Here is an 18,723-nt window from a genome sequence, read left to right on the forward strand (position 1 = left end):
ATGCACCAAAGGCCCTTTATTTTTCCATGTGGTGTTGGATACTTGAAAGATGGGAGTTGAGAGAACTGGGTAGATTTTGGTGTTAGGGGAGGCTGCACATTGTGGATCCAGGAGTTCTTTAAGCTAGGACATAGGTGCCTTTGGCTCTGGGAAGGCTTGAGGGTGCCCAGGTAGCTCACATCTGCAGGAAGCTCATCCCAGGTGCTATAGATGCAGGATGCCTCCTGAATGCTGGGGTCCCAAGTCCTGAGGTACCAGGGGTAGGGGGCCTGAATCTTGGAGACTGGGTACCAGAGCCCAGAATGGAGTAAACTGAGGGTCTTGGAAGGGAACTGAGGTCTGGAGAGAAAATTCAGATTTCTAGATGCAAAAAGACAGGCCCTGGGGATGTGGAAAGTAGTTTTCTGCTTTTGTTCCTAAGTCATCCTTTCAAGTGACTTAGAGGTTTGTTTGTTTGTTTGTTTTGTTCCATCACTCATGTCAACACCAATTGCTTGCTTAAGTGTAGGTCTACCAGGATTTTCCTCTGTGGAAATACTTTGTAATTGCTAGGTATTTGTAAGAAAAGTAAAAATCTATTTAAATGTCTCCTTTCTTGTCCAGTATTTTCTTAGCTTATTTATTTGTTATCATTTTTCCCAAGTGGTACTGAGGGTTGAATCATTTAGTTGTTTGTGTCTGTGTGGGACCTAAGGCTTCCTGACACAGCTCAGTACCAAAATTCATTCTGGCTTTTTCTCTGTCTACATTTATAATTTCTTTCTCTTTTAGTGATAAGCCTGGATTCTAGTAAATGATGTTACTTTTATTGGTATTCAAATTATGCCCTGTTTGGCTGATTTTTATCTCCTTATTTGCCTCATTACTAATATATACTAGTTGGGACAAAAGACGATCCCACTTTATCTTTTAAGCTTCTGTCTGCCCCCACCCCCCAACGTTTGCTTAAGGTACTTTTGTTCCTTTAGAGACTGATATGTAGAAGATAGATTCAGGTGATGAGTATGATCTTTGAAACATGTATCCATGTTCTTCGGGCCACCTTTTTGGTTGGAGCCAGGAAACATATATGTTAAAAACACACATACTTGCACTTTGCGTCTATGGTTGAAGATTCACACATGCACCCCTACTTCGATTCAGCCCCACAGGATTCATTCTGGTTTGTTTGCTTTCCACATGGATAACTCCTTTCTCTTTTGGAGATAAACCTGGATTTCTTGTAGCTTTGATATAATAGTTTAGTCAGTTTTCACTGTGACAAGCATCCTACAATTCTTTTTGTCCTCTCTTTTATGAGCTTGTGCTTTGTCATAGGCTGCCACGCAGCTAAACAGATCAATGCCCTGGGCCACCCCAGTATGGAAGCTTCCTTTTCTCAATTCCTCTCTTACCTGTATGCATCTTTGCAGAGACATCTTCTAAGGATTCATGCTCAGGAACTCACCCTATGACTTTAGAATCAAATTCTTGGAGAACAGGAAAGGGCAAGACATAGTCATATTGTTCTTAATCACACAGCCATCCTATTGTTGAAAGTGATACTTAGTGGCTGCATGACCTGCCCTGCGGAGACTGCATTTGATGTTGCCAGAGAGCATAAGCCTCATATGTTCTAGTCAACACATGACCTTATCCTTAGACTGCTCTTATGGTAGTATTTCCCAGTTTGGGTCCAGCATGGATTTAGAAAGTATGATAAAAATTATGAATGATGAATTCAGCCTATGCTTAGGTTATGAGTACATAGGGAAGGGTACATATCTTTGGAATATATGGATTTTGTTCATCTTAAAAATGACATTTCTTCCTCTGTTTAGCATTCAGGAGTGTTTAGGTTGTTAGGAATGTTTCCCTAAGTTTTATAACTTGTTCTGTTGGAGAAATGCTGGCATTACATACCTGATCCAGTGAACTAATGAACCAGACCAGACCTGAGAAGGTGTGTTGACCAACAGATGTGTAGGAAGTCCTGGGAACAGATCTTTGGATTTATGATGAATGTGTGTTGACATCTAGAAGCTGATGCTTAGAGAAGTGAACACTAATACATAGCAGAAGGGTAGTAAGTATTGCCATTGTGGTGGGAAGACATTGCAGTTGTGCATTCACTGCTCCTGTGACCTAAGTTCTTTAAGTTTATTTTGTTTAGGTGAAGTTTACACTTGGGGCGACAATGATGAGGGCCAGCTAGGAGATGGAACAACAAATGCTATTCAGAGACCTCGATTGGTAGCTGCCCTTCAGGGTAAGAAGGTCAATCGTGTGGCCTGTGGTTCTGCACACACCCTCGCCTGGTCAACCAGCAAGCCAGCCAGCGCCGGCAAGCTCCCTGCACAGGTCAGTGTTAGCTGGGTAGGTGTGCCAGAATTGTGACACTGTGGCAGTATACCATCATGCATGTAGAGCCACATATGACTCATTCTTTCATTATATATTTATAGAGGTGTTCCATTGATAATAGTTCAGTTCATAATGCCATGAAACAGCATTATTAAGAACTATAATATTAGTCAGGCACAAGGTGCATGCCTGTAATCCCAGCACTTGGGGAGTCAGAGGCAGGGGGATCTCTGTGAGTTTAAGGCCAACTTGATCTACAAAGTGAGTCCATCACAGCCAAAGCTACACAGAGAAACCCTATCTCAAAAAACAAACAAAAAAAATTGTAATACTGGGCTAGGGGCATAACTCACTTGCTTGGCATGCATGATGCCCTAGGTTCAATCACCAGCACAGCAAAAAAGGCAGAAAAAAAGAGCCTTAATACTCATGCCAGCCAACATCATCTGTTCAACAGTGTGTTGCCTTCTATTCTACATGTTGTAAACTATATAAAATAACTGATAATATGTATTGCCTACACGTTTCTTGGTAAGTATATTTCTGTAAACTAACATTTAACATTCTTTAATGTTTATATGATTTACCTCAAATAATCAGACTAGCTAGAAAGAAAATGATGAGTTTTACAGACTAGTCTCAGAAATCATAAGGCTGTCTTTTGGCTTTTTGTGCTTTTTCTACTTAGTGGACTCAGTGAAACTTCAATGTTTCAGGTACCCATGGAATACAACCATTTACAGGAGATCCCTATCATTGCCCTAAGGAACCGACTGCTGCTGCTACATCACATCTCAGAGCTCTTTTGTCCCTGTATCCCCATGTTTGACCTAGAGGGCTCTCTTGATGAAACTGGACTTGGGCCTTCAGTTGGGTTTGACACGCTTCGAGGGATCTTAATATCTCAGGGAAAGGTACTTTGTAGCAATCTAGAACAGAAGCACTGTCACCTTCAGTAACCTTTTACTCAACAAAAATCTTTATTCTGGATGGTAGATACAGACTATATTTCACTCAGCAAGTGGTCTTTGAGAATCTCATGATAGCTGGTTCTAAGTACTTAGAACATGTTCATTTAAAAAAAACAAAACAAACAAAAGAATACAGCCATGAAGCCAACCCTTGTGCACATGGTTTTCTGTGCCTGCCTGGCTTTGAGGGTTTGTGGTCAATTCCACTGACAGAGGAGGGAAAATCATTAGGTAATTTCTTCTCCCACATATGTTCAGGAGAGGGTTGGGGCTTAGAGAGAAGCTCTGTGCCAGGTTGTGTAGGTAGAGATTCCTTGCCAAGTAATGAGTTAATGGGCAGGGAGTGGACAAAATCAGGAATGCTGGCATATAGAAGTCATGGGATGGGTTTTGACCCATTGACTTTTTATTAATCAGAGTTTCTCTGGCTGAGAAAGTAAAAGGTTAAGTTGTTGAAATTCTGGTAGGCAGCTTAATGTGATCTTAGAGGGGACTCAGCATCGCATAGCAGGTGTGAGAGCACAAAAGGTGAGTTAAAGATCCTCTCTACCCTGAGATACATGTTGTTATCAAGGAGTATAGTCTATTCTAATTGATAAAATAAAATTTAGATATTTTAGAGTGATGTTCAAATGGTTATTCTCTTTTAGGATGGGCTTTGCTATACTGAACAGTAAGGCTGTTTTATGTCCATTGTGCCCGAGGGTGCTCAGTGGTAAAGGTGGTAACTAAGGGAAGATGCTCTCTCTGCTGCTAGGAACAAGAAGAAAACTAATTTCAGCTGTTTCTCTAATAGTTAAAAAATAGCAAGGTTGATTCTGTCATCTTTGTTTTATCCTTCAAAGTATTCAGCAAAGAGGGAAAAGGTCTTTTCTGGTAGAGAGGGAAAAAGGTTTAAGTGGCAGGTTGCAGTCTGCATGAGGTAGAGTGAGCACGCACTTCCTGCAAAAACTCTGGATGGGCTCCCACTAAGTTTAACATGGACAACGTAGACAGTGGTGTTGGGGCTCCTACACTGAGGCAGTTAACAGTAGAGGGCAGCATACAGTGAGTGTCTGAAGGGCCCCCAGCAGCTGAGTAGCCTCTGCTGAGCAGGCTCTGGATGGGTAATAGGCATTGCAAAGGTATGAAGTTTTTTTTGCCTTTGATTTGGAGTACAAGTGAGGGGTTTGGGTGTGGACCTGGCAGAAGGAGGCAGGAGAATTGTGATGTTAAGACCTATTCTAGGTTACATAATGAGTTCAGAGTTACATACCAAGACCTTAAAAAAACAAACAAAACCATTCCAACAGGATCGCTAGAGGAGATCTGGGCAACTAGGGATTCAGAGCAGGAAAGTGCTCTGTTGAGGGAAGAGATTAGCACAGGTGTGAATGGGCATGCAGGAAGGCAGGCAGAGGTGAGGTTGTGCATGGTTCATGGTGCTAGATGTTTTTCTACCACTAAAACCGAATCTTCTCTTTCCTTTGTGCTCCCTGGGGTTGCTTAATGTCCCACTTTGGCCATCTGGTACTTGAATTCTTTAGAGTCTGATCTGAGAGAGGTGCTTAGAATATGCAAGGGGCCCTGGTGCTTCTGCTCCGCCTCCCCACCTCTGAAAGAAGACACTGTTTTCCCTTTAGCAAAGAGGCACAAGACCCACCTGAGGCTCTCTTTGCTTTGAATGCCCCTTAAGTGTCCCTTTCTGGATTATGCCTAAAGCCTTATTGTGATACACACATTGTCCTGGCTGTCTTCATCCTGTTTTTTTTCTGTGTCCGCTTACAATATGTTCCCCACCCCAAGTCTGCCTGGATCCGTGAGTTCCTTGACTCACAGCTGCTCTGTGATGCAGTTAAGAGGTTCAACATCAGACCCTGCTGTGATTGCATTTGTAGTTTGGCAGGGAATCCTCAGTTTGGTTACCAGGCCACAGCTGTCTGGTCTGCTCTTCCTGAGGGACTTACTTTTTTGCTCAGCTGTCAGTTATGCTTGCAAGTTCTCCATTTTCTTTACATAGCTTGTGAGGCTACTTACATCTCTCACACAATCTGAAAAGGAGCCGTTTTCTTTTCTCAAGGAAGTCTGACTCTCTGAAATAGAGGCTATGAAACAGTAATGTGGTTTCTCTAGATATGATGGTTTCTATTTGAGACTCTAAACTCTGTCTATTTTTTATGTTTTAGGAAGCAGCTTTTCGAAAGGTAGTACAAGCAACCATGGTGCGAGATCGCCAGCACGGGCCTGTGGTGGAGCTGAACCGCATCCAGGTAGTTCAGTCCCTCTCTCTGACAGTGGTACAGATGATACTGTCACGGTGCTAGAGGTGTCCCTGTAGTTGTGATGGACAACAGCACTCAGGGTTATGGAGCAGGCTTTCTATATGGAATGCTCTGTGGTGAGAGGCGGTGGCAGTTATGAAAATAAGAAATATTTACTTGGCATAATAGCACACACAATGAGAAGTTTAAAAAAGGTAAAGTAAGAAGCAGCCATATTTTCCTACAGGGTTATAATGGCCACTCTTGTCTGTGGCCTTTGTGTGTTTGTTATACACAAAGCTAAGTCACTCTTGTAAATTGCTGAGTTTTATACTTCTAACAGTTCCCATTCCTGTGAGCCTTATAAACCTGGCTCCAAGAGGTTTCCAGTTTAATAAGCCAGTATTGCTAACATCTCTCATGAAAAAGAATGGAAAAAGCAGGCCATTTCTGAATTAACAGTGCTTCTGAGTACACATAAACTCATACTTTGAAAAGTTTAATTAAAAACACAGAGGAATCCCAGTCAGTGATTATAATAGTGCATGGCATTTGACATTTAATACGCAAATGAAATTAGCCTCGCCTCTTAGATGAGAAACAGAGAGCCACAAAGAACAAATTCTTTGTTACTGAACCTTTGTATTAACACATGATTTCTATCCTGATGTTGATTACATGACAAGAATTTTTTCTGAATTGTACTTGGGGGCATTTTGGATTAAGAGATCAAACTCTTGTCCTTTGTTGGACAGCACATGTGACCACATTGGTGGAACTGGCGTCTCTGGTGGTGAACGTCATAGTATTTAGTGCTAGCTATAATTTGGTCATCTAGTTCCACAAATAAATGGACTGTTTAATTACGTCCATAAAAAAGCTTTTATTTCCCCACCTTGGATGACGTGCATTCTAAAGTTTGCAAGACAAGGAAAACTGTAGATTCCTGGGTCAGGTTCCTGTCTGAGGGTCTAAGACAGGCCTACAGGCTTCTTGGAGCCAGGAGTCTCACTGGGGTGGCCATGGCTGGAGGTATCAATGAGACCCTGACTGCCTGGAGCCTGGAGTGCTGCAGTGGGCATGCTGCTGCTTGCCATCTTTTTTTTTTTCTTGCAGATTTTTAATAATAGCTGCTTCCTACTAGTCTTTGTGTCCCGAATTTTATGTTAAAAATATTTAATATGTTTGAAAGAACAATTGGTAGATTGAGAAAAAAAAGTGCACAGACATTCTCAGACCAGTGTGCCTTGTAGATTGGGGCTCTTTCATTGCCCATAGTCTTTGGGTACCAGAGCCTACAGGTAGTACAGTAAGATCTCCCAAAGATAGAAAGTTCTCCACAGATGTTGGCATAGCATTGGTTTCCTTACAAAATTTAGTAAGTCTAAGGTGAATTCAGCATGCCAGCAGTGAGTCAGATTGGCTGTATGGTACCTCTGCCCTGGTGCAGTCATCTATGGAGATGCTGCCCAGCACTAGCTTCATGAGACTCAGTAGGGATTAACACTGCGTACTGGAAGGGACTGAAGCATAGTTAACACCTGCTTCTGTTGAAACCTTCTTTCCTACAAGTCCCTTCTACTTTCCTGTCTTTGGTATTTGTGTGACTCACAGAATTTAATTAGGGTTGTTCTCGTGAGCGTGGATGGGGTTACTTACTGGATCATGGGGCAGCTTACTAGTTATCAGTGGTTCTCCTATTGAAGAGAGTGACACCCTCTGCTTCTAGTAACCATTAACTACCAATAGACTGTCCGGAAGGATTGGTACCTTGAGCCTTCCGGTGAGTTTTTTTATCCTTATGAAAATGATGCTATTTGATACCAGGAAATTCTGAAAAATTGGTTTCTATAAACAAGAGTTTTTGTTTGAGGAGGTGGGGGTTGTTTTGTTGTTGTTGTCTTAATGGGGAGGGTTGTTGAGACAGAGTCTTACTATATAGCCCAAACTGGCCTCAGACTCCTCCTTTATCCTCCCAAGTGCTAGGATTATAGTACCATCACTCCTGGCTTACTACAGAATTAATTCATGCTCATTTTGGAAAATTCAAATTGACATCAGCTAAAGTCACCCATGCTTCTGTTGACAACCTGTGGGTAGGTTTATCTACCATCAAATTTATAAACATGTCCAAATTTTTTTTTTTTTTTTTTTTTTAGAAAACATGGGCAGGTAGGCTCTAGTAGTTAGTGTTTTATGTGGCTGTTCTGTAGCAGCTGGAAATCTATGAACATACTCCTTTGCTTTCTGTAATCCCTCTGGGGATTACAAATCCCTTTAAAGGTTGCTGTGCAGTTTAAAGGAAGTAGCCTTTGTAGATATGAAAATAAGTGTGTTTTACAGAGAAAAGTTCATGCTGTAGGAAAGTAATGTTTTTGTTGTCATTTGTTTTAGATTTATACTCTTAATTGTGCTTCTTTGTGCTGTTGAAGAAAGCTAGTAGTTTAAGCTTGACTTAGAATTCACTGAAAGTTGGCTACAGATGGTGAAGTTTTGCTAGAGGACTCATGATAAAAATATGTTCACATGGCTCGTTTTTCTTAGACTTTGCAAGCTGTCATCATCTTACACCAAGCAGCTGAGGTAGAACTTGGAGGAGGAAGCAGGTTCACACCAACATTAGTTTTCGGCCTGATCTCCCAGTGTTAGTTCAGGATGAGAACCATGGGCACAGAGAGTGAGTGTGTAGTGGTGACAGCTACACTGACCTGGAGTTGCACAGAGGTCAGCGCGGTGAAGAAAGGGGAGAAAGAGCCACGCCTGAGGTAGTATATCTGGCTTGGCCTTTAGAGAACCTTGGTCTAAGTGTAAGTTCTGAATATCTGTCTCCGTCTACCAGAAGCACTGTGTAGTGAGGTGGAGGTAGTTACAGTGTAGTCATTGATGGTGCCGAGTATGAAAATCTGCACAAAGGTGGTGTTGCTTAGCTAGTTATTAACACCACCTTGCCTTTAGCGCTGTGTGTGAATAGTGATGATGGTGCGCGTCATTGCTTGAAAGTGTATTTGTTCAGATGCCACAATTAGGCTGCTGTGATGTCACTAATATTCTGATGACTAGGGTGGCCTTGGATGTTCAGAATGGAGTTGCCTACACAGCTTTGTTTTGTGTTGTGCTGCAGCAGAGATCTGTGTGCATCAGCTCCTAGCACAATGGTGCTGTAACAAGGAAGCTGCAAAGTTTGCTACTGACTCAGGACTGGAACTGTGGGGAAGCTCAGGAGTTGGGTGCAGGGTCCATTAGCCTCAGCCCTTCTGTTTCTGTGGGACCTGTCTCAGAATTTGTTTTTGTTTGCTAGAGGTAGTAAAGTAAGTGCCCCTTCTTATGAGACCTGCTTATGGCACAAGTCACCCAGGTGCTACACAGAAGGAATTACGGTGTGTGAGCTACTAGGGCAGGCCAGTCTCCAAGTGCAGACGGTCTCAGAGTCCAGAGTGAAGTTGGGGTGGGGGGAGTTTTGAGGCTCTCATAGGCATGCATCTCTACAGCTGCTTCCACAATGTATTATCTGCCGCCCTTAGGCTTTCATTCTTTTTCTCTCTAGGTTAAGCGCTCCAGGAGTAAAGGTGGCTTAGCCGGTCCAGATGGCACCAAGTCTGTCTTTGGGCAGATGTGTGCTAAGATGAGTTCCTTCAGTCCTGATAGCCTTCTCCTTCCTCACCGAGTCTGGAAAGTCAAGTTTGTTGGTGAGATTTGGCTGTGCATGCTTCGGGAAACGTTTTTTGTTTTTTGTTTTTTGTTTTTTCCTTGGGAGAGGGATCTGGGGGTGGCAAGCTGAGTGGTGCGTGAGTATCAGGTGCAGAAGACCAGAGCAGCCAGCTTCCTGATGCTGCTTCTGCAGGTGGTGTTTGGGTGGCCTGTGTGTTGCTGATTCTCCTTTCCTTCCAGGTGAATCTGTGGATGACTGTGGGGGTGGCTACAGCGAGTCCATAGCAGAGATTTGTGAGGAGTTACAAAATGGACTCACTCCCCTTCTGATTGTGACTCCCAACGGCAGGGATGAATCTGGTGCCAACAGAGACTGTTACCTGTTGAACCCTGCTACCCGGGCGCCTGTTCACTGCAGCATGTTTCGCTTCCTAGGTGGGCCTCTCACTTGTGTATCATACTGTTGCATAGGGCCTGTACCACCCTTAAATTAGTGTAGCATCTCCTGTCTGTCTCAGAGCAACAGTGGATGGTATAAATATCCATGTTTAGCTTTTGAGACACTAGTGATGAAAGTGATGTACATTGATTTTTGTGCATTTTACCAACATTATGGAGGAGAAAACATACTGCTGTTCATTCTGCACCTATTGTTAAGGACTTGCTGGTGGTGAACCATCAGGAGCTATGGCCATTCTTTGTACAGCTATGGAGATTTACAGTTGGTCTGTGTGTGATTGTCTGCTCAATGCTTTCTTTGGCATAGAGGATCTAAAATGCTGTATGTGTTCTAAACATTCCTGAAATTCAGGAGTGCATGGAAATAGATGGCTTTGGCAGTAGGCCTGTCCCGCCCTCTCTAGGTCTGCACAGAGAGCTCCCAAAGTGCTCCTTATCCTGTCACTACCCCTTAGCAAAACATCCACATTCTTGAAGGAATCCATCTCTTTTCTTTGCCTTCAAAGGACAAGAATCGGCTTACAGTTGTTTAGTCCTATGTATGGAAAGAACAGGGAAAATTAGACACTTGTGTTATAGGAAGAAAAGGAAGTAAGTTTTTGAGTAGGACATTCTATTTCAAGGTGGGCTTAGCTCTTAGTTTGGGTGGTACTGGTTTAGAAGGCTTCATGCTGTCAGTGCAGAGCTGATAGTCCAAGGCATGTTTGAACAAGCGAGAAGAACTTTCTCACCCATTCCAAGTATATTCCAACCTTCTGTTTTGAATGACCAGGGGTGTTACTGGGCATTGCCATCCGAACTGGGAGTCCACTGAGTTTGAATCTTGCTGAGCCTGTATGGAAGCAGCTGGCTGGGATGAGCCTCACCATTGCAGACCTCAGTGAGGTGAATAATCTGGGCTGTGGGTTTTATTAATGGGCTTGGGCTTTTCTGGGGATCTGACCTATCACTTGTGGGTATATGAAGGCAGCTGGCCTCTGACCACTTCCTAGTGCATGGATGTGAGAGAGTTGGTAGACTGTGCACTTTATGGTGTCAGCAACTCATGTGGCCTGATAGACAAGATCACTGTCATGTGCAGAGCTGGGCTGCACTTCAGGCTCCCAGGAAGGGGACTGACAGAGCAGTCACAGCCACCTTGCTCTTTGTGCCATTTTTTTTTTTCACCTGCCATGTTCTTGTATCCAAGAAACACTTATAAGCAGATTAAGTCAGCAATGGCTAGGTGTGCCTGGGGTGGACTGGACTCTTTGTATTTGTCTTTGACAGGTTGATAAAGATTTTATTCCTGGGCTCATGTACATTCGTGATAATGAAGCCACTTCAGAGGAATTTGAGGCCATGAGCCTGCCCTTCACAGTGCCAAGTGCTAGTGGCCAGGACATCCAGCTAAGCTCCAAGCACACACACATTACCCTGGATAACCGTGCAGAGTATGTCCGGCTAGCAATAAACTACAGGTTTGTAGTCATCTGTTCCTCAATTGCTTTGACTGAAGAATGGGCAAATGTAGCAGATTCTAGTTACTTGGGTATTTATGTTTTTCCAGACATACCATCTATAAAAGTATGCCATCCATTTCTTTTCAGCTATTGCTTATCTTTGTTATGATTTCATTTGATGACTAGTATTCAGAGCACTCATTATTCCCACTTGAAATTTCTAGGTTTCAGTAAAATAGTAGGATAAATACAATGTGCTTATTTAGGGTTAAGTCCCTACAGAGATGTCAGGCCTCTTTGTGCCACTGTATACTTTCTTTGTCAGCTCCTCACAGACAGGGACATAGATAGGACCATGCAAACAGCAGAGTAGCCTCTACCAGACCCACGTGTGCCTGTACCTTGACGTTATGGCTCCTGTAAGGTATGGCACTATTGCTACCCAGAACTGCCATCTGACAGTGCTTACAGTGTGTGTGCCTGTAGTTAATAATTAAGGGATGTCCTGTGTACCAGTCTAGGTGAACTCAGTAGCGCTGTGTATGAAGAGCATCACCCAGAGCCCTCCTCTCAGTCCTCCCCTGTGGTGTATGTGGTAGCAGAATTGTGTGTAAAGCTTGGTACAGCAGAACAAGGTGCCCAGTAACTGTAGGTACAAATATAAGGAAGATTGTTTTTGTTTCTTTAAGGCTCCATGAATTTGATGAGCAAGTGGCTGCTGTCCGTGAAGGAATGGCCCGAGTTGTGCCTGTACCTCTTCTCTCTCTTTTTACTGGATATGAGCTGGAGACAATGGTACGTGGTTGCTTTGTGCTGCCTAAACCTCCTTGGCATACTAGCCCACTCATTATTTGATCTTTTATTTAAAACCTTCCATTTGGAAAGCTTCGGCTTGGCTGATAGTGAATGAAATGGCACAGTTAAGAGTGTACCCCATTTCTCACTGCCCACCTACTGGATGCTGAGGTTCAGGGTGGCATTCATGTCTACCTGGTATTAGAGGAACCTTATTAGAGAGGGAAAAAAAGGGATTAGATTTGTGTTGAAATGAAAAAAGAGAACTGTGCGGCTTCTCTAATGGGATGTTTTTCCTAGGTATGTGGGAGTCCAGACATCCCACTGCATCTTTTAAAATCAGTGGCAACATATAAAGGGATTGAGCCATCTGCATCCTTGGTCCAGTGGTTCTGGGAGGTGATGGAATCTTTCTCTAACACGGAACGCTCCCTCTTTCTACGCTTTGTGTGGGGCCGGACAAGGCTGCCCAGGACCATTGCTGACTTCCGGGGCAGAGACTTTGTCATCCAGGTAGGCTCCTCACCAGGATCACAGAGCATGGTATTGATATCAGTGGAAGTGACTTGCATGCATTCTGCGGCAGAACAGTTGAGAAAACAAATTCTGTAAAATGAAATGGAAAATATATAACTTCTATAATTTGAACTCTTAGAGTTTTATATTTACAGATCTTGAACACCTATTTTGCAAAGTGTAGCTAAGCCTAAGCCATAACCAGTACATACTAGTGTTATACCAGTATATGGATTTTGAATATACATATGTCATAAAACATTGTTTGACACTCTAGTTGTATCAGATCAATCACTAAATATTTAGCTGAGAAAAATGAGACTGTTCATACATTTGAGAATAAGTTTGCTTTGTCTTAGAACTCAGTGGTCTTAGGATTTAAACAAGTTCAGTTTACCTTTTAAGGTCACTGAGGTGGGAAAACTATACCTAACACTCTTATTTATTCAGACCCTAGTAGCAATAGCCCTAGAGACACATTTGTGGCTAGGGTTACCAAAATATTCATCTTTCAGGAATATATTTGATAGCAAACATAATTTTTCTCCTAAAATAACAATAATCATTTTTGTTTCCTAGTATTTTGAAGTATAGGCACCAAAAGTGGATTGGTGCTCTTAGAATATCCTCAGGTGGTCAAGTGCTGGGCCCCAGTTTCATGCCCCATTCAAAACTAGTGTCAGCTAGGTAACAGTGTTCTGTCTACACCAGTAGGAGATGATGGGTCAGACTGTTTCATTGGCCATCTTCATGATTGCTTGGTGATGATCAGGAGTCACAGTAAAATTGGTTCGCTGCTTTTATTGCAGAACCTAGGTATGAGTTACCTTTTTTTTTTTTTTTGATATCTAAAATTGGTTAGATTCTACATTTTCTGTTTTATTTCTAACTAAATATATAGTATCTGTAAGAATGAAGTGAACACAGTATGAATAAATTCACCATAATAAAATAATACAGATACAAATTAAACAATAAAACCACAAACAAATTCAGAGTTTTATTTACCCTTAACAAAATCTCTTACTAATATTCTTTACCAACAGGTCCTGGATAAGTACAACCCTCCTGACCACTTCCTTCCCGAATCCTACACATGCTTCTTTCTGCTGAAGTTGCCCAGGTACTCCTGCAAGCAGGTGCTTGAGGAGAAACTGAAGTATGCTATTCACTTTTGCAAGTCCATAGACACAGATGACTATGCTCGAATAGCTCTCACGGGAGAACCAGCTGCCGACGACAGCAGCGAGGACTCAGATAATGAGGATGCAGACTCTTTTGCTTCAGACTCTACACAAGATTACTTGACAGGACACTAAGATGGAAGTGCCATCAGGAAGAAATGTGGCTGAACAAGCAGGAAGAGTCCTGCTGTGTAAATTGTAAATGTTGAATGCATTTGAGGAGGAGGAGAGAAAGACTGGCTGTCTCAGATCCTGTGTGGTAGGACAGCAGAAAGATGATCCTGTGCATGAGGAACACTGTGGGGCACTTCTTCCCCATCATGCTGCATTACCTATAGGGCCCAGTGTTTACTACAGTGCAAATGTTTATATGGACACACAACAGCATCACAAAAATAAACCCTTTCTACTTGTGGGTGCAATAGATTCTTCCTTTTCCCTTTGCAGTGTCATCTTGATTGTATATTGAAAATACTGTGTAATGATGAAATTGTATTATTTTAAATATTTCAACTAATTTTACTCTGAATTTGTTTATTAAAAGCTTTTTAAAACATTAAATTATTATTTCTTGAATGCATTTAGAAGTTACTTAAATCAAAACGGGAAAAAAAATGCCATTCAGTCCTCCCTTTCCCCAGGAGGATTATGCATTATGTGATTGGAATTGAGGCGTTTTGGTAGACAGTATCATAATTTCAATCATGGAAAGTGTACCATATTTAATGTTTGTGTCATGTATATGCCAAAAGTTTAATCCCCTATAAATAAAACATGTGTCACAAAATTGTAGGCTGAGCTTTTTTAACCAATTAGACTAGCACATATGGATCTACTACACCCAGACCATACTCAGTGGCAAAGCACTGAAACATTTACTAAGGTAGAACAGCTGCTCCCAGGGGCCAGAGGAGCCCAGGGACCCTTAGAGCACCTTTCTCTAACTCTAAACGTGCCCTCATGCCCATGCCCACTTCTGGGTCAGGCACACTCTTGGTCCTATTGGCCATTGGGTGTAATTTGCTGTGTGTGTGGTAAGCTCTCTGCAAATGGAAGAATAGAGAACAGAAAAGATGCCCTGGCTGATAGGCCTAGTACACTAGATCTTAAGAGATCTAATGTGTGATTGAGGCACATTGTAGTTCACATTGGAAGGCAAGTTTTGCAAAAATAAATTGTAAATTAAGACTGAGATGTCATTGATTTTCAGCCACAGCTTCCTTATTTTGGCCCAAGAGGATACCAGAACAACTACATCTTTAATTTAACCTCATCCAACTTAAAAAAGGAGGTCAGAATTTCAGAATTTCAAAATTTGTGCAGAAAACCTACTGTAGTGAAGACAGGCCATCTGAAAGGAATACAGGTCTTGAGCCATACTTGATAATGTTGTGAGGTTTCACTAGTATCTTGAATTGTGAATTAGTTGGTTTGATACATTATGTTTTGATTTTTTTTTACTTAATAAAATGGTAAGAGAGTATATATTTAGAATACACATAAAACGGAAATCTGCTGGAGTTCACAAGGAGTGTGGTACTTGTAGTAATTTATTTTCTGTTAACTAGAACAAAATACCTGAAGCTGACTAATTTCATAAAGAAGACAGTTTTTAGTCTTGGCACTTGGGAATGTGAGGCCTCCGAGGATCATGGATGCAAGGTCTGCTAGGGCTACTGAGTGAGACCTATTGTAACTTTTCCTTGGGATATGTAAAAAACAAAACAACAACAACCAAATAACAACAACCAAAAACTCATCTCAGCCAGACACCAGCAAAAAAGGAAAGGTTCTGTTGCGTCTAGCTTGATAAACTGAAGAGTTTATAGGAGTGACAGGAGCATGTGTGTGTGACTCAGAAGGCAGCTACACCACTGAGAAGTCCCCCGGGCAAATTATGGGCAACACCAACACTGAAGAGCACCACCTGAGCAGCGTGGACAGCCCCGTGTGAGTCACCTGGTGGTGTAGTTCTCTTTCTGTCACCATGATAAATCACTCTCACCAAGAACAAGTTAGGGAGGAATGATCTTACTTCATCTTACAGATCCATCATCTAGGGAAGCTGAGGCTTGCTTTTAGGCTCAGATCCAGCTGCCTTTCATGTACAACTTGGACCCATCTGCTTAGGGATGGTACCCTCTCACAGAGGGCTGAGCCTTCTTGCATCAATTAACAATGATGAAAATGCCCCACAAACATGCCCATAGCCCACCCTGTTAGAAGCAGTTCATCAACTGAAGGCCCCATTCCCCAGATGTGTCAAAATGTGACAACCAAGAATAGCCATCATATCTGGGCAACTTAAAGGCAGCTACATTACTGAGGTGTAATGAGTCCCTCCTAGTCAATGGTTTATCTCTCATATAACCTCATAGAAAGGAGAGACTCATGAGGATCTTGCACGAGCCTGCTCCAGCCACTTATGAGTGAATATTAATAGTCCTAATCTCATGAAGGTCATTATAGCTACTCTGATTCATGGCAGCAATGCTTAAATTCAACCTGGAGAGAACATACATAAATAACACTCTGCCTTCCTCTAGCTTTACATTCTACCCCCTTTTCTGTAGGTGCATCTTGGTAGGTACAGGACTGATCAGATTATTTTCTTTCATTTATGGTTGGACATTGGATTGCTGTGCTACAGTAACTGTACAGACTACAGCAACAGACACTCCTAGCATTTGACTACATAGGAGCATCTGCAGTAACTGCCATCGGTTGCTGTAAGGTGTTGCCTTCCACTGCATCTCACAGCTGAGTCATCTATGGGCATAAACACAAATGCTTAAAAAAATAATTTGATGAGCACATTATACCTATTTAACAAAACAATAGCTGTAGCCACCTCACAGGGTATTATGATTTTCCTACCTCAGGTTTACGGTGGTAGACATCAGTCCCTCCTGTGGAGCTGGCTCTAAATATAGTTGCAAAGTACCAGTTGTTCTAAATTGCAGTAGCAAGAACATCTTGCAAGACATGCTAGCAGTGTAATATGCAAGGGTCCATAGCCAAGCTGGACCATTGGTGACCATTCTCCTGCACCATACATAGCACCTTTTGGTATACAAATGCCAGCCAACACGGAGGTTCTAGCTCAGTCTCAGCCTGATTTTTCTATCTTAAAACCTGCTGTATAATGTCTTTAATGATGTCCAGGGTTTCTATTGGTTTGGGGACTGAAACATGCCCTGGATCAGTTACAGGCAGCTGCACTACACAAGAGTCCCCTCCTGTTAATAGTTCATCTCATATATTGAAGTGACTAGGGAAACACCATCTTGTCCTAAGTCCATTTTGTTTGTTTACACAGTTCTCAGCTTTCTACACTCACAACAGTCACACCTACCTTGGCGGCACATTTGAGATTTCCATGCCCTTGACTATGGCCCGGAGTTATTAACCAAAGTAGGTAAGGTTTATACAATTTAACATAAACTAAAATAACTAAAGATGGTATAAGTCAATAAATGTCATGGTGAGTTTGAAGTAATTACTATGTTCTGCCAAAAATGAATGTTTCAAGGTTTACTCTGACTGTTATCTAACTTTGATGTAAATTATGTTCTTCATAGGTTTTGCCTTTAAAAAGACTGTACCCCTGAGCTTCAGCACAAAGAAACTGAGGCATAAGCCCACTCTTGGTCACTAGCCAATAAAGGACTAATATACTTTTAGCCAGCATGGCTGTCTGTATCTTTCTTGCATGGACTATTATAATATATCCACAGGAAAGTGAGTGATCGCTGAGAATATTGTGAAGGCTTGTGAACTTCATGAGCCCCATCATCACTGCGATTCCTGGGGGTCCTGTGAGTCTCTTGAAGCTCTTCAGAGCTGTGTGCACCTTGCTCCTTCCCCAAGGAGGTAATGTTAGCACACTGGATCTCTTGAGGGTCCTCAGCACATGAACAAACCTCCCTGAAGCAAGTTAGTAATAGTCATGACTATGACCAACCCAGAAGGAACACACAGCAGACCCTATCTCAAAAGAGTGAGAAGGAACATGGGGAGGGGGATCATTTAACTCAGCTCTGGTGATGTGTTCATGGCAGTTAGTGTCACAGTGGCATGCATATGTACAAGGAAGATAGCCTCTCAAGGTGACAGCCAAGGAAGGATTGGTTGGCACTTTTATAAAAAAACTCTTGAAAGAGCTAAGTCAAGACCTAGTTACCTTAATTTCTGTGGACACATCAGTGACCTAAGAGCCTTTCACTAGGCTTCACCTCTTACTTTCTTTCACTTCTAACATTGCTCATTGAAGACTCAGCTTCTAACACATGAACCCTTAAGTCAGACAAACCAAATTCAAAGTATGGCAATGCCTCATATATCTCACCCTTATGATTCATGTCAACAGCTGGTTTCCTTGCATGGATGGACTTCATTATTGTCCCCAGCAGACAACAGTTGCCTGTCCTCCAAGACTTGGCTGAGGCAACTCTAAGAACTAGTAGGTATAGGAAGTTTCTTGTCTGGGTCTGATGTAGAGAAGTTAGGAGGGGAGGTTTTCCCTCCAGAGGCTTGATCCAAGCAAGACCTCAGAAGTTGACCTTCCTGGCTCTGAAAGGCAACTGGCAATCTTAGCTGAGCCTGTCTGGCAATTTATGTTTGGAAGCTACCTCAAAATTTAGAAATGGTACAAGCAAAATGACTCAGCAGGTAAAGATACTTGCTGCCAAACCCAGTGACCTGATTTTGATCACTGGAAGCCGCACAGTAAAAGGAGAGAACTGACTCCTGCAAGTCATCCTTTAGCTACACACATCCTATGGATGTATGAACACACACACACACAAGACAGTTTTTTAAAATCTATGAGTGTTGGGGGATGGGATAGGGCAGTTGGTGGTATATGATTGAAATATATTGTATTCATGTATGAAGTTATCAAAGAATGAATAATTGTTTGCTTGTTTTGTGATATTTTAATCTAACAGTGGCTGGACTAACCCAGGAATTGTCTGAACAAGAGGTTTTGCAGTAGCAATGCCTGGCTTACGTTCAATGGATACAATTTTGCCTGGATGGGTTTGTTTTCATCAGTGAGGTCCTACTGATGTCCGCAATGAGTAGGTACCACCCCCCAGGTTTAATTAGACGTCTCAGACAGCCA

General features: G+C 42.3%; 1 protein-coding gene across 2 annotated transcripts in view; it reads left to right on the top strand.

The window, feature by feature from the left end:
- The window catches only part of Herc2 (HECT and RLD domain containing E3 ubiquitin protein ligase 2), a 184,166-nt gene extending 169,781 nt beyond the window's left edge, over window positions 1-14,385 (top strand). For both annotated transcript variants that reach the window (XM_055607517.1, XM_055607518.1), the window contains exons 84-93: window positions 2,153-2,340; window positions 3,060-3,257; window positions 5,480-5,563; window positions 9,099-9,240; window positions 9,443-9,637; window positions 10,434-10,546; window positions 10,931-11,121; window positions 11,793-11,898; window positions 12,199-12,411; window positions 13,461-14,385. In XM_055607517.1, coding sequence (XP_055463492.1) covers window positions 2,153-2,340; window positions 3,060-3,257; window positions 5,480-5,563; window positions 9,099-9,240; window positions 9,443-9,637; window positions 10,434-10,546; window positions 10,931-11,121; window positions 11,793-11,898; window positions 12,199-12,411; window positions 13,461-13,733 — 1,703 coding nt within the window. In that variant the 3' untranslated portion in view covers window positions 13,734-14,385. The remainder of the gene's footprint in view (window positions 1-2,152; window positions 2,341-3,059; window positions 3,258-5,479; window positions 5,564-9,098; window positions 9,241-9,442; window positions 9,638-10,433; window positions 10,547-10,930; window positions 11,122-11,792; window positions 11,899-12,198; window positions 12,412-13,460) is intronic.
- Window positions 14,386-18,723: the final 4,338 nt, after the last annotated feature.

This window comes from Psammomys obesus, unplaced genomic scaffold (assembly GCF_907164565.1).
Source record: "Psammomys obesus unplaced genomic scaffold, mPsaObe1.curated_primary_1811, whole genome shotgun sequence".
Classification (NCBI taxonomy): Eukaryota; Metazoa; Chordata; class Mammalia; order Rodentia; family Muridae; genus Psammomys; species Psammomys obesus.